This window comes from Salmo salar, chromosome ssa18 (assembly GCF_905237065.1).
Source record: "Salmo salar chromosome ssa18, Ssal_v3.1, whole genome shotgun sequence".
NCBI classification, from domain to species: Eukaryota; Metazoa; Chordata; class Actinopteri; order Salmoniformes; family Salmonidae; genus Salmo; species Salmo salar.
The window spans coordinates 78,845,088-78,867,587 of record NC_059459.1 but is presented as its reverse complement, the minus strand read 5'-3'; the positions used below and the strand labels follow the sequence as shown (position 1 = coordinate 78,867,587).

Genomic DNA, 22,500 nt, shown 5'->3' with positions numbered 1-22,500 from the left:
AGAGCGGGTAGCCTAGTGGTTAGAGCAGGAAGCCTAGTGGTTAGAGCAGGAAGCCTAGTGGTTAGAGCAGGAAGCCTAGTGGTTAGAGCGGGTAGCCTAGTGGTTAAAGCGGGTAGCCTGGTGGTTAGAGCGGGTAGCCTGGTGGTTAGAGCGGGTAGCCTGGTGGTTAGAGCGGGTAGCCTGGTGGTTAGAGCGGGTAGCCTAGTGGTTAGAGCAGGTAGCCTAGTGGTTAGAGTGTTGGACTAGTAACCAAAAGGTTGCTGGGATCAAATCCCCTGAGCTGACAAGGTAAAAATCTGTCGTTCTGCCCCTGAACAAGGCAGTTAACCCACTGTTCCCCGGTAGGCCATCATTGTAAATAAGAATTTGCCTAGTTAAATAAAGGTACATTCACCTGTTAACGGTATAGATATACACTACCAGTCAAAAGTTTTAGAACACCTACTCATTCCAGGGGTTTTCTTTTTACTATTTTCTAGGTTGTAGAATAATAGTGAAGACATCAAAACTATGAAATAACACAAGAGTGTTCACAGCTGCCATCAAGGCAAAGGGTGGCTACTTCAAATCACATGTTATTGGTCACATACACGTGGTTAGCAGATGTTAATGCGAGTGTAGCGAAATGCTTGTGCTTCTAGTTCCGACCGTGCAGCAATATCTAACAAGTAATCTACCAATTTCACAACTACCTTATACACACAAGTGTAAAGGAATGAATAAGAATATGTACATATAAATATATGGATGAGCGATGGCCGAACGGCATAGGCAAGATGCAGTAGATGGTATAGAATACAGTATATACATATGAGATGAGTAATGTAGGGCATGTAAACATTATATAAAATGGCATTATTTAAAGTGACTAGTGATACATTTATTACATCCTATTTTTAATTATTAAAGTGGCCAGAGATTTGAGTCTGTATGTTGGCAGCAGCCACTCAATGTTAGTGATGGCTGTTTAACAGTCTGATGGCCTTGAGATAGAAACTGTTTTTCTGTCTCTCGGTCCCCGACCGAGAAGAATCTCTAATATAAAATATATTTTGATTTGTTTAACCCTTTTTTTTTTTGGTTACTACATGATTCCATTTGTGTTATTTCATAGTTTTGATGTCTTCGCTATTATTCTACAATGTAGAAAATAAAAAAAATAAAAAAACTTGGATGAGTTGGCCTGATGATGAGTTGGCCTGATGATGAGTTGGCCTGATGATGAGTTGGCCTGACGATGAGTTGGCCTGATGATGAGTTGGCCTGACGATGAGTTGGCCTGACGATGAGTTGGCCTGACGATGAGTTGGCCTGACGATGAGTTGGCCTGACGATGAGTTGGCCTGACGATGAGTTGGCCTGACGATGAGTTGGCCTCATGATGAGTTGGCCTCATGATGAGTTGGCCTCATGATGAGTTGGCCTCACGATGAGTTGGCCTGATGGGGGTTTATGACCCCCGTAAATACCTTCCCCCTGTTGCTCTCTCTACTCTATAGTGTGGACTCTGAAAAGCCCTTTGTTAACATAGAGATTCTGGTCAAAAGGTGGGGAACAGAACCATATTTTGGTAATCCAACCAGTTGAAAATATGTGTTGGTACTTAATGAATATGATGTCAGGTCAGTTGGCGTCTGAGACATTATTACTGATGACAGGACGACATAAACTGTATCTGGGGAACGTCTACACATTCTAGTTATCAGATTCACATGGAATTGTTGTGCAATTTAAATGTTTAAATATGAAACTATTTGTGAAAAGATTAAATGTAATTTTAGCTTCTTAACCTCTATGGGCTAGGTGGGACGTTCTACTCAACAGCCAGTGTAATCCCGTGGCGCGTTATTCAAATTCCTCAAAAAATGCTAAAACTTCAATTTTTCAAACGTATGACTATTTTACACCATTTTAAAGACAAGACTCTCGTTAATCTAACCACACTGTCCGATTTCAAAAAGGCTTTACAATGAAAGCAAAACATTAGATTATGTCAGCAGAGTACCCAGCCAGAAATAATCAGACACCCATTTTTCAAGCTAGCATATAATGTCACATAAACCCAAACCACAGCATATAATGTCACATAAACCCAAACCACAGCTAAATGTAGCACTAACCTTTGATGATCTTCATCAGATGACAACCCTAGGACATTGTTATACAATACATGCATGTTTTGTTCAATCAAGTTCATATTTATATCAAAAACCAGGTTTTTACATTAGCAAGTGACTAGCATGTGACTAGCATTCCCACCGAACACTGCCGGTGAATTTACTAAATTACATAACAATTATTTTAAGAATTATAGATACAGAACTCCTCTATGCACTCGATATGTCTGATTTTAAAATAGCTTTTCGGTGAAAGCACATTTTGCAATATTCTCAGTAGATAGCCCGGCATCACAGGGCTAGCTATTTAGACACCCAGCATGTTTAGCACTCACCAAAGTCAGATTTACTATAAGAAAAATTGTATTACCTTTGCTGTCTTCATCAGAATGCACTCCCAGGACTTCTACTTCAATAACAAATGTTGGTTTGGTTCAAAATAATCCATAGTTATATCCAAACAGCTGCGTTTTGTTCGTGCGTTCAAGACACTATCCGAAAGGGTAAATAAGGGTGACGAGCATGGCGCAATTCGTGACAAAAAAATTCTAAATATTCCAGTACCGTACTTCGAAGCATGTCAACCGCTGTTTAAAATCCATTTTTATGCCATTTTTCTCGTAAAAAAGCGATAAAATTCCGACCGGGAATCTGCATTTAGGTAAACAGATGAAAGAAAATAAATAATTCGGTCGACTCGGGCACGCGCCTAAGCCCATAGTACTCGGATCGGCCACTTGCCAAACACGATAAAGTGTTTCAGCCAGAGGCTGCCTCGATATCGTTCAGCTTTTTCCCGGGCTCTGAGAGCCTATGGGAGCCGTAGGGAGTGTCACGTTATTGCAAAGATCCTCAGTCTTCAATAAAAAGAGCCAAGATGAAACACAACTTGTCAGACAGGCCACTTCCTGCATGGAATCTTCTCAGGTTTTGGCCTGCCATATGAGTTCTGTTATACTCACAGACACCATTCAAACAGTTTTAGAAACTTTAGGGTGTTTTCTATCCAAAGCCAATAATTATATGCATATTCTAGTTACTGGGCAGGAGTAGTAACCAGATTAAATCGGGTACGTTTTTTATCCGGCCGTGTCAATACTGCCCCCTAGCCCTAACAGGTTAATGAGAGAACGGTTTGTCAGAAGAACACCAATCTGCTCACTGAGGCCCCGCCCATGTGAACAGACATGGGATGTGAAACTATGAAACACGCCCTTCTTTCACCACTATTTAAACCCGTTGACAAAAATGTAACTTCCTGTTCCAAGGACGTGAGGACTGGCAGTCCCCACGTTGAAAGGACAAAAGACCACCTACAGAACTAAGCCAACCTCAGCAAGAACCTAACGAAATTGGCATCGAATTTCAATGTGAAGGTGACGACCTACACGCCGGAAGGATGAACTTCAACTATACCAGCCAGGATATAGCATGAGGTTAAAGTATGGCAACTTGGTATGAACTTTGAACTCATATTCACGAAAGAAGTGATACCTCCTAGCCATTGCGTTAGCGCAGCAACTGTAGACGTGGGCTAGGAGAGGACGGACAGAGTATCTATTCTACCACACGACGACGGTACTACCAAGTAACCGTTCTACCACCAGACATTCTTCAAAGGACAACCCGGCCTCCCATCTACGACCAACCGATCGAAGCGCAGCTCAGACTAAATATTCATTGCATTTTCCTTTTCCAAATGGGCGGTAATTTAGAATGCATAAGATACTGTATTTACGAATAGCATAGCTGCCTACGGCCCGATAGAGAGACACAATCATTCAAAACCCCACCCCCTTTCTTTGTGTAACCAGCCGTCATATCTGTTCCGTCCGCTAAGAACCTTTTCCTTTATGACATCATTTGTAATCAATGTATGATCCATTCTGTGTGATTTATTTAGTAAATAAATAATAAAACACATTTTGTATTGCTGATTCAACTTGTTAGCCAGGGTTCGTGAAGATAACCAAGAATTGACCACTTTCAGATGTGACTGAAATAAGGTGATGATTAAATATTGACTGCTATTGATGTAAAATATTACTAGGTCTTTAAGAGTTTATTCGGAAGATAACAGCTCTATAAACATACTTTCGTGGTGCCCCGACTTTCTAGTTAATTACATTTACATGATTAGTTTAATCAGGTAATATTAATTACGGAGAAAGGATTTTATAGAATAGCATGTCATATCACTTAATCCGGCATAGCCAAAAACACGACAGTAGGTGTTTCCAAACTTTTGACTGGTACTGTACACACTGGAGCATGCTTCACCTGTTAACAGTATATATACAGATATATACACACACACACACACACACACACACACACACACACACACGTATTGTAAGTATGGACACACACAGGCATTTAGAGTATAGTACAAACAAACCTACACACACCTCCAAATGTATTATGTTGTTCCGTGTGACTTTTCCTGTAGTGGTATACAGTACGTGTATTTCCTGTAGTGGTATACAGTACGTGTATTTCCTGTAGTGGTATACAGTACGTGTATTTCCTGTAGTGGTATACAGTACGTGTATTTCCTGTAGTGGTATACAGTACGTGTATTTCCTGTAGTGGTATACAGTACGTGTATCTCCTGTAGTGGTATACAGTACGTGTATCTCCTGTAGTGGTATACAGTACGTGTATCTCCTGTAGTGGTATACAGTACGTGTATCTCCTGTAGTGGTATACAGTACGTGTATCTCCTGTAGTGGTATACAGTACGTGTATCTCCTGTAGTGGTATACAGTACGTGTATCTCCTGTAGTGGTATACAGTACGTGTATCTCCTGTAGTGGTATACAGTACGTGTATCTCCTGTAGTGGTATACAGTACGTGTATCTCCTGTAGTGGTATACAGTACGTGTATCTCCTGTAGTGGTATACAGTACGTGCATTTCCTGTAGTGGTATACAGTACGTGTATCTCCTGTAGTGGTATACAGTACATTATTGACAAGTATTTATTTTCTGTTTGTTTAGACTGTCATTTCAGTGACAGTGATGGAGGCCAGCTGCTATCCAATGGGGAAGAGAGGCTGGCAGGCAGGCTGGTTAAAGACGGAGATCCTCGCAAATCTATTGGTCAGTTCACTTCCTGAATGATCGAACATGCTGGGGTGGGAGAGAGGGATGGAGAGAGAGAGAAGGATGGATGGATGGATGGACAGACATAGGTAACATGTTTACATGTGTTCTGGTAGGAGGGGAGGGAGAAAGTGATGAGGAGGAGGAAGAGGAACCAGTGGCTGAACTGAAGAAACCAAACTCTGATGAGGTGAGTCCTCTACTTAGTGTTCCCTGAAGAGTGTTCTATTTACTTGGGTCATCCCAGTGAGCAAATGAACATGCAATGGTTCTATGTATCTTTTTTATTGACCTCGGTCTCTCTCTGTCTCTCTCTGTCTCTGTCTCGGTCTCTCTCTCTCTCGGTCTCTCTCTCTCTCGGTCTCTCTCGGTCTCTCTCGGTCTCTCTCTCTGTCTCTGTCTCGGTCTCTCGGTCTCTCTCTGTCTCGGTCTCTCTCTCTCTGTCTCGGTCTCTCTCTCTCTGTCTCGGTCTCTCTCTCTCTGTCTCGGTCTCTCTCTCTCTGTCTCGGTCTCTCTCTCTCTGTCTCGGTCTCTCTCTCTCTCTCTGTCTCGGTCTCTCTCTCTCTGTCTCGGTCTCTCTCTCTCTGTCTCGGTCTCTCTCTCTCTGCCTCGGTCTCTCTCTCTCTGTCTCGGTCTCTGTCTCGGTCTCTCTCTCTCTGTCTCGGTCTCTCTGTCTCGGTCTCTCTCTCTCTGTCTCGGTCTCTCTCTCTCTGTCTCAGTCTCTCTCTCTCTGTCTCGGTCTCTCTCTCTCTGTCTCGGTCTCTCTCTCTCTGTCTCGGTCTCTCTCTCTCTGTCTCGGTCTCTCTCTCTCTGTCTCGGTCTCTCTCTCTCTGTCTCGGTCTCTCTCTCTCTGTCTCGGTCTCTCTCTCTCTGTCTCGGTCTCTCTCTCTCTGTCTCGGTCTCTCTCTCTCTGTCTCGGTCTCTCTCTCTCTGTCTCTCTCTCTCTGTCTGTCTCGGTCTCTCTCTCTCTGTCTGTCTCGGTCTCTCTCTCTCTGTCTGTCTCGGTCTCTCTCTCTCTGTCTGTCTCGGTCTCTCTCTCTCTGTCTGTCTCGGTCTCTCTCTCTCTGTCTGTCTCGGTCTCTCTCTCTCTGTCTGTCTCGGTCTCTCTCTCTCTGTCTGTCTCGGTCTCTCTCTCTCTGTCTGTCTCGGTCTCTCTCTCTCTGTCTGTCTCGGTCTCTCTCTCTCTGTCTGTCTCGGTCTCTCTCTCTCTCTGTCTCGGTCTCTCAGTCTCTTTGTCTCGGTCTCTGTGTCTCTCTCTTTCTGTCTCTCTGTCTCAGTTCAGTTTCAATTCAAGGGGCTTTATTGGCACGGGAAACATATTTTTACATTGCCAAAGTAAGTGAAATCAACAAAAATGTGTTGTTTTTTAATGATAAATTAACAGTATGCACTCAAAAAGGATAGACATTTCAACTTTTATATTATTTGTATGTACTGTGTTTTAGCAATGTGCAAATAGTTGTAGTATGAATAGTAGGGGAAGATAAATAAACAGAGAAATATTTGTGGTATTTATAATGTTTGTGCTCCACTGGTTGCCCTTTTCTCATGGCAACGGGCCACACATCTGGCTGCTATGATGGCACGCTGTGGTATTTCACCTAACAGATATGGGAGTATCAATGCTTGATTTGTGGACCCCAGACCTCAGTGAACCCCAGACCTCACAACCATAGGATCTCACATCCTAATTAGTATATGGGGGGGAAAAAATGGTGATGTCCAGAAGTTATTTTTGGTCATAAGAGACGGTAGCAGCAACATTATGTACACAATAAGTTTAAAACATCAGTTACAAACAATGTGTAAAAACAAACCAAATAGTACAGTTGGTTAGGAGCACGTAAAACATCAGCCATCCCTTCTGGCACCGTCCTCAGAGGCTAGGAGAGTATTAGGGGAACTCCAAGTGTAGTATCAGTGGTGGGGCAAGGCAATGTAGGCCTCCAGGCTAATTCAGCTGAATTACGTAGGGACCTGGGCAGTTTTTACCCCAGTTAAAGCAAAGGGAGAACTTGTAAGAGCTAGGTTCTCCATGCACAAGGAGCTGGACGCTCCTAGCTCCTTCTTCTTTGGTTTGGAAAGACAGAGCGGCGAAGCCAAAGATTGTCTATGGCTGTCTGATGGGCGGGTGACCTCTGTGGTGGTGGAGATGCGGGAGCGGACTGTGGAGTTTTATATTGAGTTGTATAGGGCAGAACTGTGTGATCCTCTGTATGCACAGGTCTTGTTTGCAGAACTCCCTAAGCTCTCTCTGGCACAGAGGGATGAAATGGGCATTCCTCTGTTGTCCCATGAACTGGCAGAGGCAGTAACCCAGATGTCCCCCGGTCGTGCACCGGGGGTCGATGGACTCCCAGTGGAGTTTTATACAAAATTCTGGGGAATAATTGGACTGGACTTCCTTTGCGTGGTGCGTGAATGGGTCAGGGTAGGAGAGTTTCTGATGAGTTGTCGTCGGGCGGTTCTGACTCTCCTGCCAAAGTAAGGGGACTTGGGTGAATTTAAGAACTGGAGGCCTGAGGCGTTGGTCTGTGCGGACTACAAGATATTTGCCCAAGGTCCTCGCTAACAGACTGAAGTCCCATCTGGACTCTATATTACACAAGGACCAGACATATTGTGTACCGGGACGCTCAGTCAGGGACATGCTGGACTTGTCGAGAGGTTCTAATGTGAACTTTGGACTGGTCTCTTTAGATCAAGAGAAAGCTTTTGATAGAGTGGACCATGAGTATCTGTTTAATGTGATGTCTGGTTTTGGGTTTGGGGAAAAGGTTTTTGACCTGTGTGAAGCTGTTGTATGCTGGGGCATCATGTATGGTTAAGGTGGGAGGGGGGCTCAGTAGGCCAGTCTGGGTGAGACGGGGCATTAGACAAGGATGCCCTCTATCGGGGCAGTTATACACACTAGCCATTAAGCCTTTTCTGGGCCTGCTACACAGAAGAAGGCAAGGAGTGTGCTGGACAGGCATAGGTGTGGTGACAGGCATAGCAGTGTCGACGTATGCAGATGATGTTTCTGTGATGGGCAGGATATACAGGCACTAGAGACCAGTCTGAAGGTGTACGAGGGAGCATCATCAGCTAAGGTAAACTGGGGCAAGAGCAAAGCTCTGTTATGGGGGGAAAGGGCCCCTCTACTTCCAGGTGGTTTGCGGTGGGGTTGTGAAGGGCTTAACATTTTGGGGTTGTACCTGTGCTCCGAGAGGTGGATCAGGACAAACTGGGAGGGGCTGTCACAGGCAGTGGTGTCAAGACTGGCCAGGTTGGAGGTGGCTCCTGTCCCAAGTGTCATATAGAGGGAGGGTGCTGATAATCAACAACCTGGCGGCATCCTCCCTGTGACCCCCCGCGCGCCGGTCGGTTCACAAGCTGGAGGATTTATTTCTGGTTGGGCCATCACGGCAGTGATGTATGTGTCCGTACACGATGGAGGACAGGGCCTGGTGGAACTGGAGAGCAAGGTGGCTGCATTCCGGCTAAAGGCGGTGCAGAGACTGCTGTACCATACTGATGTCGGCTGGAGGGAACCAACATGCGCACTGCTGAGGAGAGCTGGTGGATTAGGGTTGGACAGGCAGCTGTTCCTCATGAAGCTGGAGAGGCTGAGTACAGCAGGTCTCTCAGATTTTTACTCTGCAGTGCTGAGGGCCTGGCAGCTGCTAAGGCCCACACGAGAAGGGGGTGTGGAGCCTGGGCTGTGGGTGTGGGAGGAGCCGATCTTCCACAACCCAGCCATTCCTTTGAGATCGGTCCAGTCGGCCACCCTGCAGAGGCAACTGATGGCAGGGGGTTTACTAAGGCTGGGTGACCTGAGACTGCTGGGAGAGGAGGGGTGGAAAACCCTGTAAGTCCTGGCACAACAAACAGGACTAACGTCTCTTAGGTTGCTGGAGAGATTCCTGGAGGAGGTCCAGGAGAAACTGTCTGAGCCGGTAAGGGGGGGTGTTTGAGGGGCCAAAGGGGGAGGGGCCAACAATGTTTCCGCCACTGCAGGTGACGGCAGAGACTGGGGACTGGCAAGGGGGTCTGGAGGGCTTGTTAGATTTTAACACTCCGAGCCTGGGGGAGTTTGAAGGGGTGGGAGGTAAAGCCCTCTACAACCTCTGCGTTAAGGTTAGGAACATTAGGAGCCTAACAGGAGTGAAGGCACATCAGTGGCAGGGGGTGTGTGGGGCAGAGAGTATGGTGGGTTTTAGATGGAGGGGGCTCTACAAACCCCCAGTACCAAAGAGGTCAGGGGACCTCCAGTGGAGGGTTCTTCATGGAGCCCTGGCCACTAACAGCTGGTTGGTACGTGTTGAACCGGGAGTCGGACAGGGGTGTCCTTTCTGTGTCATGAGTGAAACAGTGCATCATGTGTTTTCTGTGTGCACCAGGGTAAAGCCATTAATGTCTCTGTTAGAATGTCTGTGTGAGAGGTTGGGGGTGGTTTTTACTGTTGAGTTGTTTATAATGGGATACAGGTATTCAAATAAGGAGAAGACCAAATGTGCTTTGTTGAATGTTCTTGTTTGCTCAGGCAAAGTTGGCTATTTGGCTATCAAGGAGGAACAGGGTCAAAGGTGGAGGGATAACAGACCCTTTACTATTGTTTAATGGGATGGTCTCTGCGCGTCTTGGGTGGAATTTGAGTTGTATAAAATGATAAACAGTGTGGAGATGTTTCAGGAGATATGGTGTGTTGGGGGGGCTGTCTGTATAGCTGGGGGAGATGTTTCAGGAGATATGGTGTGTTGGGGGGGCCGTCTGTATAGCTGGGGAAGATGGGTTGGACATACGGTTATAGAGGTTTTGGTTATTGTGATGTGTGGTGTTGTATCGTGGGCTACAGGGCAAGGTGAGTATGCAGCACAGGGGATATTTGTTTTTTAAAGGGGGGTGGGGTGAGGTTTTAATGAAATTAAATGAGGATGTGCCATTAACCTCTCTAGGGTATGTGGGACGAAATCGTCCCACCTACTCAACAGCCAGTGGAATCCCGTGGCGCGATATTCAAATGCCTTAGAAATGCTATTACTTCAATTTCTCAAACATATGACTATTTTACACCATTTTAAAGACAAGACTCTCGTTAATCTAACCACATTGTCCGATTTCAAAAAGGCTTTACAACGAAAGCAAAACATTAGATTATGTCAGCAGAGTACCCAGCCAGAAATAATCAGACACCCATTTTTCAAGCTAGCATATAATGTCACATAAACCCAAACCACAGCTAAATGCAGCACTAACCTTTGATGATCTTCATCAGATGACACTCCTAGGACATTATGTTATACAATACATGCATGTTTTGTTCAATCAAGTTCATATTTATATCAAAAACCATCTTTTTACATTAGCATGTGACGTTCAGAACTAGCATACCCACCGCAAACTTCCGGTGAATTTACTAAATTACTCACGATAAACGTTCACAAAAAACATAAATTATTTTAAGAATTATAGATACAGAACTCCTTTATGCAATCGCTATGTCTGATTTTAAAATAGCTTTTCGGCAAAAGCACATTTTGCAATATTCTGAGTAGATAGCTCGCCATCACGGGCTAGCTATTTTGACACCCACCAAGTTTGGCCCTCACCAAACTCCGATTTACTATAAGAAAAATTTGATTACCTTTGCTGTTCTTCGTCAGAATTCACTCCCAGGACTTCTACTTCAATAACAAATGTTGGTTTGGTTCAAAATAATCCATAGTTATGTTCAAATATCCTCTGTTTTGTTTGTGCGTTCAAGACACTATCCGAAGGGTGACGAAGGGTTACGCGCCCGACGCGTTTCGTGACCAAAAAATTCTAAATATTCCATTACCGTACTTCGAAGCATGTCAACCGCTGTTTAAAAGCAATTTTTATGCGATTTTTCTCATAAAAAAAGCGATAATATTCCGACCGGGAAACCCTGTTTTCGTTCAAAGACGAAAAAATAAAAACATGGTGTCGGCTCGTGCACGCGCCCCCAGTCTCATTGTTCTCTGATCGACCACTATCCAAATGCCCTACTGTTTTTCAGCCTGGGCCTGCAAAGTCATCATTCCCCGTTCTGCCGCCTTCTGAGAGCCTATGGGAGCCGTAGGAAGTGTCACGTTACAGCAGAGATCCTCAGTTTTCAATAAAGAGAGTGTAGAAGGCCAAGAAATGGTCAGAGAGGGCACTTCCTGTAAGGAATCTTCTCAGGTTTTTGCCTGCCATATGAGTTTTGTTATACTCACAGACACCATTCAAACAGTTTTAGAAACTTTGGGGTGTTTTCTATCCAAATCAAACAATTATATGCATATTCTAGTTTCTGGGCAGTAGTAATAACCAGATTAAATCAGGTACGTTTTTTATCCGGCTGTGCAAATACTGCCCCCTACCCTAGAGGTTAAAGAAAGACAAGTCAAAGTCTCTCTCTCGCTCTCTCTCTCGCTCTCTCTCTCGCTCTCTCTCTCGCTCTCTCTCTCGCTCTCTCTCTCTGTCGCTCTCTCTCTCTGTCTCTCTCTCTGTCTCTCTCTCTCTCTCTCTCTCTCAGGGTACTGCTAGTAGTGAGGTGAACGCAACAGAGGAGATGTCTACTCTGGTCAACTACATAGAACCTGTCAAGTTCAAGAGCTTTGAGGTCGCAAACAGTGAGTGTGTGTTGAGTGCGAGGTGTGTGTGTGGGAGGCCTAACCTCCCCTCTCATGTAGAGCATGACTCACTCGTAGTTCATGGTCAGCCAATCCACACACTGATTTATTTTAGCTGATGTTAATATATTCTCTCTCTCTCTCTCTCTCTCACACTCTCAGAGAGGAATAAGTATTTTGAGATGTCGTCGTTCGTTGAGACTAAGGGGATGGACTCCCTGAAGAGTGCTCCCATTGAGTTTGTTGAGTACAATAAGAAGCAGCTGAGTCGTATCTATCCTAAGGGCACCAGGGTAGACAGTTCCAACTACATGCCTCAACTCTTCTGGAACGTTGGCTGTCAGATGGTGGCTCTAAACTTCCAGACTCTTGGTAAGTCTCCTTCTTTTTATCTCCTTCTCCCTCGTTTCCTCCCCTCATTCTTCCCCTCTCTCCACCTCCATCTCTCGCGCTCTCCAATTTCAATTCAAGGGGCTTTATTGGCATGGGAAACATAGGTTAATATTGCCAAAGCAAGTGAGGTAGATAATATACAAAAGAGAAATAAACAATAAAATGAACAGTAAACATTACACTCACAGAAGTTTCAAAATAATAAAGACATTTCAAATGTTGTATTATGTCTATATACAGTGTTGTAATGATGTGCAAATAGTTAAAGTACAAAAGGGAAAATAAATAAACATAAATATGGGCTGTATTTAAAATGGTGTTTGTTCTTCACTGGTTGACCTTTTCTTGTGGCAATAGGTCACAAATCTTGCTGCTGTGATGGAACACTGTGGTATTTCACCCAGTAGATATTGGAGTTTATCAAAATTTGAATTATTTTCGAATTCTTTGTGGATCTGTGTAATTTGCTGGAAATATGTGTCTATGGTCATACATTTGGCAGGAGGTTAGGAAGTGCAGCTCAGTTTGCACCCCATTGTGAGGGCAGTGTGCACATAGCCTGTCTTCTCTTGAGAGCCATGTCTGCCTACGGTGGCCTTTCTCAATAGCAAGGCTATGCTCAATGAGTCTGTACATAGTCAAAGCTTTCCTTAAGTTTGGATCAGTCACAGTGGTCAGGTATTCTGTCACTGTGTACTCTCTGTTTAGGGCCAAATAGCATTCTAGTTTACTCAGTTTTTTTGTAAATTCTTTCCAATGTGTCAAGTAATTTTCTCGTGATTTGGTTGGGTCTAATTGTGTTGCTGTCCTGGGGCTCTGTGGGGTGTGTTTGTGTTTGTGAACAGAGCCCCAGGGTCAGCTTGCTTAGGGGACTCTTCTCCAGGTTCATCTCTCTGTAGGTGATGGCTTTGTTATGGAAGGTTTGGGAATCGCTTCTTTTTAGGTGGTTGTAGAATTTAACAGCTCTTTTCTAGATTTTGATAATTATCAGGTATCGGCCTAATTCTGCTCTGCATGCATTATTTGGTGTTCTACAAAAATATACTTTGTGTACAACGTAGAATTCTGCATGCATAGTCTCAATTTGGTGTTTGTCCCATTTTGTGAATTCTTGGTTGGTGAGCGGACCCCAGACCTCACAACCATAAAGGGCAATGGGTTCTATAACTGATTCAAGTATTTTTTGCCAGATCCTAATTGGGTTGTTGAATTTTATGTTCCTTTTGATGGGATAGAAGGCCCTTCTTGCCTTTTCTCTCAGATGGTCCACAGCTTTGTGGAAGTTACTTGTGGCGCTGATGTTTAGGCCGAGGTATGTATAGTTTTTTGTGTGCTCTAGGGCAGTGGTTCCCAAACTTTTTATAGTCCCGTACCCCTTCAAACATTCAACCTCCAGCTCTGTACCCCCTCTAGCACCAGGGTCAGCGTACTCTCAAATGTTTTTTACCATCATTGTAAGCCTGCCACACACACACTATACGATACATTTATTAAACATAAGAATGAGTGTGAGTTTTTGTCACAACCCGGCTCGTGGGAAGTGACAAAGAGCTCTTATAGGACCAGGGTACAAATAATAATATAATAACAATCAATAATTTTGCTCTTAATTTAGCCATTTTACATATAAAACTTTATTTGTTCATCAAAAATTGTGAATAACTCACCACAGATTAATGAGAAGGGTGTGCTTGAAAGGATGCTCATAACTCTGTAATGTTGGGTTGTATTGGAGAGAGTCTCAGTCTTAAATCATTTTCCACACAGTCTGTGCCTGTATTTAGTTCATGCTAGTGAGGGCCGAGAATCCACTCTCACATCGGTACGTGGTTGCAAAGGGCATCAGTGTCTTAACAGCGCTATTTGCCAAGGCAGGATACTCTGAGCGCAGCCCAATCCTGAAATCTGGCAGTGGCTTCTGATTAAATTCCATTTTCACAGAACCGCTTGTTGCAATTTAATGAGGCTCTCTTGTTCAGATATCGGTAAGTGGACTGGAGGCAGGGCATGAAAGGGATAACGAATCCAGCTGTTTGTGTCATCCGTTTTGGGAAAGTACCTGCGTAATTGCGCACCCAACTCACTCAGGTGCTTCGCTATATCACATTTAACATTGTCCGTAAGCTTGTGTTCATTTGCACACCAAAAAAATCATACAATGATGGAAAGACCTGTGTGTTGTCCTTGTTAATGCAGACAGAAAAGAGCTCCAACTTCTTAATCATAGCCTCAATTTTGTCCTGCACATTGAGTTGCAAAGAGTCTCTGTAATCCTAGATTCAGATCATTCAGGCGAGAAAAAACATCACCCAGATAGGCCAGTCGTGTGAGAAACTCATCATCATGCAAGCGGTCAGACAAGTGAAAATTATGGTCAGAAAAGAAATGTTAAGTTCATCTCTCAGTTAAAAAAATGTGTCAATACTTTGCCCCTTGATAACCAGCACACTTCTGCATGTTGTAAAAGTGTTACATGGTCGCTGCCCATATCATTGCATAGTGCAGAAAATACACGAGAGTTCAGGGGCCTTGCTTTAACAAAGTGAACCATTTTCACTGTAGTGTCCAAAACGTCTTTCAAGCTGTCAGGCATTCCCTTGGCAGCAAGAGCCTCTCGGTGGATGCTGCAGTGAACCCAAGTGGCGTCGGGAGCAACTGCTTGCACGCACGTTACCACTCCACTATGTCTCTGTCGTACGGAAATTTGGTAAAAAGGCAATTTGATATTTGCTCAGTACATTGTTTTCGCTGAGGAAATGTAAGAGTCTGCTATTAATGATAATGCAGAGGATTTCCCAACGGTTGCTGTTGACACATATCTCTCATCGCTCTCTCGCTCGCTCGCTTTCTTTCTCTCATTCTGTTCAGTCCTCTGTCTCCTTGCTTCACTTATTTCTATGACTGACAATCTCCCTCCCCCTCTCTCCTCCCTCCCCCTCTCTCTCCTCCCCCTCTCTCCTTCCTCCCTCTCCCTTCCTCCCTCTCCCCCTCTCTCCTCCCTGCCCCCTCTCTCCTCCCTGCCCCCTCTCTCCTCCCTGCCCCCTCTCTCCTCCCTGCCCCCTCTCTCCTCCCTGCCCCTCTCTCCTCCCTGCCCCCTCTCCTCCCTCCCCCTCTCTCCCCCCCTCTCTCCTTCCCCCTCTCCCTTCCTCCCTCTCCCCCCTCTCTCCTCCCTGCCCCTCTCTCCTCCCTGCCCCCTCTCTCCTCCCTGCCCCTCCTCTCCCCCTCTTCCTCCCTCTCCCCCTCTCTCCTCCCTGCCCCCTCTCTCCTCCCTGCCCCCTCTCTCCTCCCTGCCCCTCTTCTCCCCCTCTCTCCTCCCTCCCCTCTCTTCTCTCCTCCCTGCCCCTCTCTCCTCCCTGCCCCCCTCTCCTCCCTCCCTCTCTCCTCCCTCCCCCTCTCCCCTACCCCCTCTCCCCTACCCCCTCTCTCCTCCCTCCCCCTCTCTCTTAGACCTGCCCATGCAGTTGAACATGGGAGTATTTGAGTATAATGGCCACAGTGGTTACCTGCTGAAACCAGAGTTCATGAGACGGACAGACAAACACTTTGACCCCTTCACTGAGAACATTGTGGACGGCATCGTAGCCAACACCGTCAAGATCAGGGTGAGTGGGTAGGAGTTTGTGTGTGTGTGTGTGTGTGTGTGTGTGTGTGTGTGTGTGTGTGTGTGTGTGTGTGTGTGTGTGTGTGTGTGTGTGTGTGTGTGTGTGTGTGTGTGTGTGTGTGTGTGTGTGTGTGTGTGTGACCATCTCCTTCTCTCCATCTCCAGGTGATCTCGGGTCAGTTCCTGACCGATAAGAAAGTGGGCGTGTACGTGGAAGTGGACATGTTTGGACTTCCTGCCGACACAAAGAGGAAGTATCGCACTAGGACGTCCAATGGGAACAGCCTGGACCCTGTCTGGGATGACGAGACATTTGTCTTCAACAAGGTAACGTTAACACAGCCTCAACACACGCATGAGTGCAAACTCACGAACCGAACACACACTCGCGGAAACACAAGCACACAACGTAACATTGCCCATAATGCTGGGAATGTCCATCTACTTTCACTACTTCCATTCATTTCAATAGGGCTCATTTGTTAGCCCTGCATTGTGATAAAACAACAAATAATTTCTCTCCTCCTCTCTAGGTGGTCCTCCCTAGGTGGTCCTCTCTAGGTGGGCCTCTCCTCCTCTCTAGGTGGTCCTCTCCTCCTCTCTAGGTGGTCCTCTCCTCCTCTCTAGGTGGTCCTCCCCTCCTCTCTAGGTGGTCCTCCCCTCCTCTCTAGGTGGTCCTCTCTAGGTGGTCCTCTCCTTCCTCTCTAGGTGGTCCTCCCTAGGTGGTCCTCTCTAGGTGGTCCTCTCCTCCTCTCTAGGTGGTCCTCCCCTCCTCTCTAGGTGGTCCTCCCCTCCTCTCTAGGTGGTCCTCCCCTCCTCTCTAGGTGGTCCTCCCCTCCTCTCAAGGTGGTCCTCCCCTCCTCTCTAGGTGGTCCTCTCCTCCTCTCTAGGTGGTCCTCTCCTCCTCTCTAGGTGGTCCTCTCCTCCTCTCTAGGTGGTCCTCTCCTCCTCTCTAGGTGGTCCTCTCCTCCTCTCTAGGTGGTCCTCTCCTCCTCTCTAGGTGGTCCTCTCCTCCTCTCTAGGTGGTCCTCTCTAGGTGGTCCTCTCCTCCTCTCAAGGTGGTCCTCTCCTCCTCTCTAGGTGGTCCTCCCCTCCTCTCGAGGTGGTCCTCTCCTCCTCTCTAGGTGGTCTCTCCTCTCTAGGTGGTCCTCTCCTCCTCTAGGTGGTCCTCTCCTCCTCTCTAGGTGGTCCTCTCCTCCTCTCTAGGTGGTCCTCTCCTCCTCTCTAGGTGGTCCTCTCCTCCTCTCTAGGTGGTCCTCTCCTCCTCTCTAGGTGGTCCTCTCCTCCTCTCTAGGTGGTCCTCTCCTCCTCTCAAGGTGGTCCTCTCCTCCTCTCTAGGTGGTCCTCTCCTCCTCTCTAGGTGGTCCTCTCCTCCTCTCTAGGTGGTCCTCTCCTCCTCTCTAGGTGGTCCTCTCCACCCTGGTGTGTCTCTGAGGATTGTCCTGATAATCTCTCTTCGACTCCCCTCCTCTTCTCTAGGTGGTCCTCCCCACCTTGGCGTCTTTGAGGATCGCCGTGTTTGAGGAGAATGGGAAGTTCCTGGGACATCGTATCTGCCCTGTGTCAACTATCCGCCCTGGTCAGTACTGAGTACGGTTTGCTGGAGTCAGCCATTCAGACTTATTGTAATCTGTTGCCATGGGGATTTACTTGCAATATTCTGTTTTAAAATCAAATTGTATTTGTCACATGCACAGAATACAACAGGTGTAGGTAGACCTTACAGTGAAATGCCTATAACCTCTCTGGGATCGTTCGGGACGCTAGCGTCCCACCTCGCCAACAGCCAGTGAAATTGCAGGGTGCCAAATTCAAACAACAGAAATCTCATAATTAAAATTCCTCAAACATACAAGTATTATAGACCATTTTAAACATAATCTTCTTGTTAATCCAGCCACAGTGTCCGATTTCAAAAAGGTTTTACGGCGAAAGCACACCATGCGATTATGTTAGGTCAGCGCCTAGCCACAGAAAACCAGACAGCCATTTTCCAAAGAAGGAGAGGTGTCACAAAGGTCAGAAATAGTGTTAAAATTAATCACTAACCTTTGATGATCTTCACCGGATGGCACTCCCAGGACTCCATGTTAGACAATAAATGTGTGTTTTGTTCAATAAAGTTAATCTTTATGTCCAAAAACCTCATTTGAAATTGGCGCTTTATGTTCAGAAAAGCATTGTCTCAAACAAAACATCCGGTGAAAATGCAGAGAGCCACATCAAATTACAGAAATACTCATCATAAACATTGATGAAAGATACAAGCGTTATACATAAACTTCTTGTTTATCCAGCCGCTGTTTCCGATTTCAAAAAGGCTTTACGGCGAAAGCACACCATGCGATTATGTTAGATCGGCGCCTAGCCACAGAAAACCATACAGCCATTTTCCAACCAAGGAGAGGTGTCACAAAGGTCAGAAATGGCATTAATATGAATCACTAACCTTTGATGATCTTCATCTGATGGCACTCCCATGACTCCATGTTAGACAATAAATGTTTGTTTTGTTCGATAAAGTTCATCTTTATGTCCAAATACCTCCCTTTTTGTTCGCACGTTTAGTCCAGTAATCCAAATGCACAAAGCCCAGACGAAAAGTCAAAAAGGTTCCATTACAGTTCATAGAAACATGTCAAAACGATGTATATAATCAATCTTTATGATGTTTTTATCATAAATCTTCAATAATATTCCAACCGGACAATTCCGTTGTCATTAGAAAGGAAAGGGAACGGAGCTCGCGCTCACGGCCGTGCGCGATAAATAACTAAAGGCTTTCAGCTGAGCCACCTGCTTTGAGTGGTCTTATTCTCTCCCCTTTCACAATAGAAGCCTGAAACAACTTTCTAAAGACTGTTGACATCTAGTGGAAGCCTTAGGAAGTGCAATCTGACCCCATAGACACAGGATATTGGATAGGCAATCACAAAAACTACAAACCTCAGATATCCCACTTCCTGGTTGGATTTTTCTCAGGTTTTTGCCTGCCATATGAGTTCTGTTATACTCACAGACATTATTTTAACAGTTTTGGAAACTTCAGAGTGTTTTCTATCTAAATCTACTAATTATATGCATATTCTAGCTTCTGGGCCTGAGAAACAGGCAGTTTACTCTGGGCACACTTTTCATCCAGACGTCCCAATGCTGCCCCCTATCCCAATGGAGTTAACCTCTTACATCTAGACGTTCCGCTAGCGGAACACCTGCTCCAATATCCAATGATGGGCGTGGCGCGAACTACAAACTCCTCTAAAATCCGAAAACTTCAATTTTTCAAACGTATTACTATTTTACAGCATTTTAAAGACAAGACTCTCGTTAATCTAACCACACTGTCCGATTTCAAAAAGGCTTTACAGCGAAAGCAAAACATTAAATTATGTCAGCAGAGTACCCAGCCAGAAATAATCAGACACCCATTTTTCAAGCTAGCATATGTCACAAAAAACAAAACCACAGCTAAATGCAGCACTAACCTTTGATGATCTTCATCAGATGACAACCCTAGGACATTATGTTATACAATGCATGCATGTTTTGTTCAATCAAGTTCATATTTATATCAAAACCAGCTTTTTCACATTAGCATGTGACGTTCAGAACTAGCATACCCCCCGCAAACGTCCGGTGAATTTACTAAATTACTCACGATAAACGTTCACAAAAAACATAACAATTATTTTAAGAATTATAGATACAGAACTCCTCTATGCACTCGATATGTCCGATTTTAAAATAGCTTTTCGGTGAAAGCACATTTTGCAATATTCTCAGTAGATATCACGGCTAGCTATTTAGACACCGACCAAGTTTAGCCCTGACCAAACTCCGATTTACTATTACAAAAGTTTGATTACCTTTGTTGTCTTCGTCAGAATGCACTCCCAGGACTGCTACTTCAATAACAAATGTTGGTTTGGTCCAAAATAATCCATCGTTATATCCAAATAGCGGCGTTTTGCTCGTGCGTTCCAAGACACTATCCGAAAGGGTAAATAAGGGTTACGAGCATGGCGCAATTCGTGACAAAAGATTTCTAAATATTCCATTACCGTACTTCGAAGCATGTCAACCGCTGTTTAAAATCAATTTTTATGCCATTTTTCTCGTAAAAAAACGATAATATTCCGACCGGGAATCTGCGTTTAGGTAAACAGAGGAAAGAAAACAAAGCATTCTGTCGACGCGGGCACGCGCCTGAGTCTCACAGTACTGTAACCAGCCACTACCCAAACGCGCTACTTTGTTTCAACCAGAGCCTGCAAAGCCACGATTCAGCTTTTTGCCGCCTTCTGAGAGCCCATGTGAGCCGTAGGAAGTGTCACGTAACAGCAGAGATCCTCTGTAATGGATAGAGATGGCAAAGAAGGCCAAGAAATGGTCAGACAGGGTACTTCCTGTACAGAATCTTCTCAGGTTTTGGCCTGCCAAATGAGTTCTGTTATACTCAGACACCATTCAAACAGTTTTAGAAACTTTAGGGTGTTTTCTATCCAAAGCCAATAATTATATGCATATTCTAGTTACTGGGCAGGAGTAATAATCAGATTAAATCGGGTACGTTTTTTTATCCGGCTGTGAAAATACTGCCCCCTAGCCCTAACAGAAAATACCTTAAGTGCTAAGAATAACAAATGATTAAAGAGCAGCAGTAAATAACAATAGCGGGTCTATATACAGGGGGCACCGGTACAGAGTCAATGTGCGGGGGGCACCGGTGTCGAGGTAATTATGTACATGTTGGTAGAGTTATTAAAGTGGCTATGCATAGATAATAACAGAGAGTAGCAGCAGCATAGAAGAGGGGAGGGGGAGGAATGCAAATAGTCTGGGTAGCCATTTGATTAGATGTTTAGGAGACTTATGGCTTGGGGATAGAAGCTGTTTAGAAGCCTCTTGGACCTAGACTTGGCGCTCCGGTACCGCTTGCCGTGCGGTAGCAGAGAGAACAGTCTATGACTTGGGTGGCTGGAGTCTTTGGCAGTTTTTAGGGCCTTCCTCTGACATCGCCTGGTATAGAGGTCCTGGATGGCAGGAAGCTTGGCCCCGGTGATGTACTGGGTCGTACGCACTACCCTCTGTAGTGCCTTGCGGTCGGATGCCGAGCAATTGCCATACCAGGCAGTGATGCAACCAGTCAGGAGGCTCTCGATGGTGCAGCTGTAAAACCTTTTGATAATCTGAGGACCCATGCCAAATCTTTTCAGTCTCCTGAGGTGGAATAGGTTTTGTCGCGCGCTCTTCACGACTGTCTTGGTGTGCTTGGACCATGTTAGTTTGCTGGTGATGTGGACGCCGAGGAACTTGAAGCTCTCAACCTGCTCCACTACAGCCCCGTCGATGAGAATGGGGGCGTGCTCGGTCCTTCTCAATCTATTATCATACTGGTGAATCACCTCTAATACTATGAGATGTGTTGTTTTCTTGGGATGTTTCAACGTGTGTGTTTTTTAAATCGTGTGTGCGTAGGTTACCACTACATCAGCCTGAAGAACGAGATGAACCAACCTCTGATGCTGCCCTCCCTCCTGGTCTATACCGAGGCTCAAGACTATGTTCCTAATGAACACCAGGGTAAGAAACAACACTACCCATAACCCTTTAGGACTACACTACCCATAACCATTTAGGACTACACTACCCATAACCATTTAGGACTACACTACCCATAACCCTTTAGGACTACACTACCCATAACCCTTTAGGACTACACTACCCATAACCCTTTAGGACTACACTACCCATAACCCTTTAGGACTACACTACCCATAACCCTTTAGGACTACACTACCCATAGCCCTTTAGGACAACACTACCCACAACCCTCTAGGACTACAATACCCATAACCCTCTAGGACTACACTACCCATAACCCCCAAGGAGTATACTATCCATAACCCTCTAGGACTACATTCTTAAGGGACACCAGGGTGAACGCACACTACCCATAACCCCCTGGGACTGCACTACCCATAACCCCCTGGGGCGGCACTACCCATAACTACCCTGGGACTCCAATACCCATAACTGCCCTGGGACTGCACGACCCATAACTGCCCTGGGACTGCACTACCCGTAACCCCAGTGGACGGCACTACCCGTAACCCCAGAGGACGGCACTACCCGTAACCCCAGAGGACGGCACTACCCGTAACCCCAGAGGACGGCACTACCCGTAAAGAACACCAAGGATGTTTTCATTACGCCGATTCGGTTGCAAAATATTTTCTTTTGCAGAACGTTTTGCAACAGAAAGTTTCTATTGGACAAGTTCGGGTTGGTCCCTCTCCGTTTTCATTCCGTTTGGTAATGAAATGGTGATCAGTTAGCGGTTTCCGTTGAAAGATGTAATGAATACGCCCCTACATTTTTACTGGGAGAACTCGTTCACGTTAGCTGAACTCTGACATCACCTACTAAGGAAATTACTTTCATGACATCCTTTTCTGCACTTAAATGCAACAACAAATGTGTGTACCAGGCACATTGCTCCTTGTGTGTTACAGAGTATGCTGAGGCCTTAACCTACCCCATGAAACATGTGTTACAGAGTATGCTGAGGCCTTAACCTACCCCATGAAACATGTGTTACAGAGTATGCTGAGGCCTTAACCAACCCCATGAAACATGTGTTACAGAGTATGCTGAGGCCTTA

General features: G+C 45.4%; 1 protein-coding gene across 2 annotated transcripts in view; it reads left to right on the top strand.

Moving 5' to 3' along the window:
• The window catches only part of LOC106578106 (1-phosphatidylinositol 4,5-bisphosphate phosphodiesterase beta-3-like), a 94,453-nt gene that overhangs the window by 57,681 nt on the left and 14,272 nt on the right, over nt 1–22,500 (top strand). For both annotated transcript variants that reach the window (XM_045700505.1, XM_045700504.1), the window contains exons 15-22: nt 5,118–5,219; nt 5,339–5,412; nt 11,746–11,842; nt 12,005–12,214; nt 15,683–15,837; nt 16,002–16,163; nt 17,316–17,415; nt 21,315–21,419. In XM_045700505.1, the coding sequence (XP_045556461.1) occupies nt 5,118–5,219; nt 5,339–5,412; nt 11,746–11,842; nt 12,005–12,214; nt 15,683–15,837; nt 16,002–16,163; nt 17,316–17,415; nt 21,315–21,419 (1,005 nt within the window). The remainder of the gene's footprint in view (nt 1–5,117; nt 5,220–5,338; nt 5,413–11,745; nt 11,843–12,004; nt 12,215–15,682; nt 15,838–16,001; nt 16,164–17,315; nt 17,416–21,314; nt 21,420–22,500) is intronic.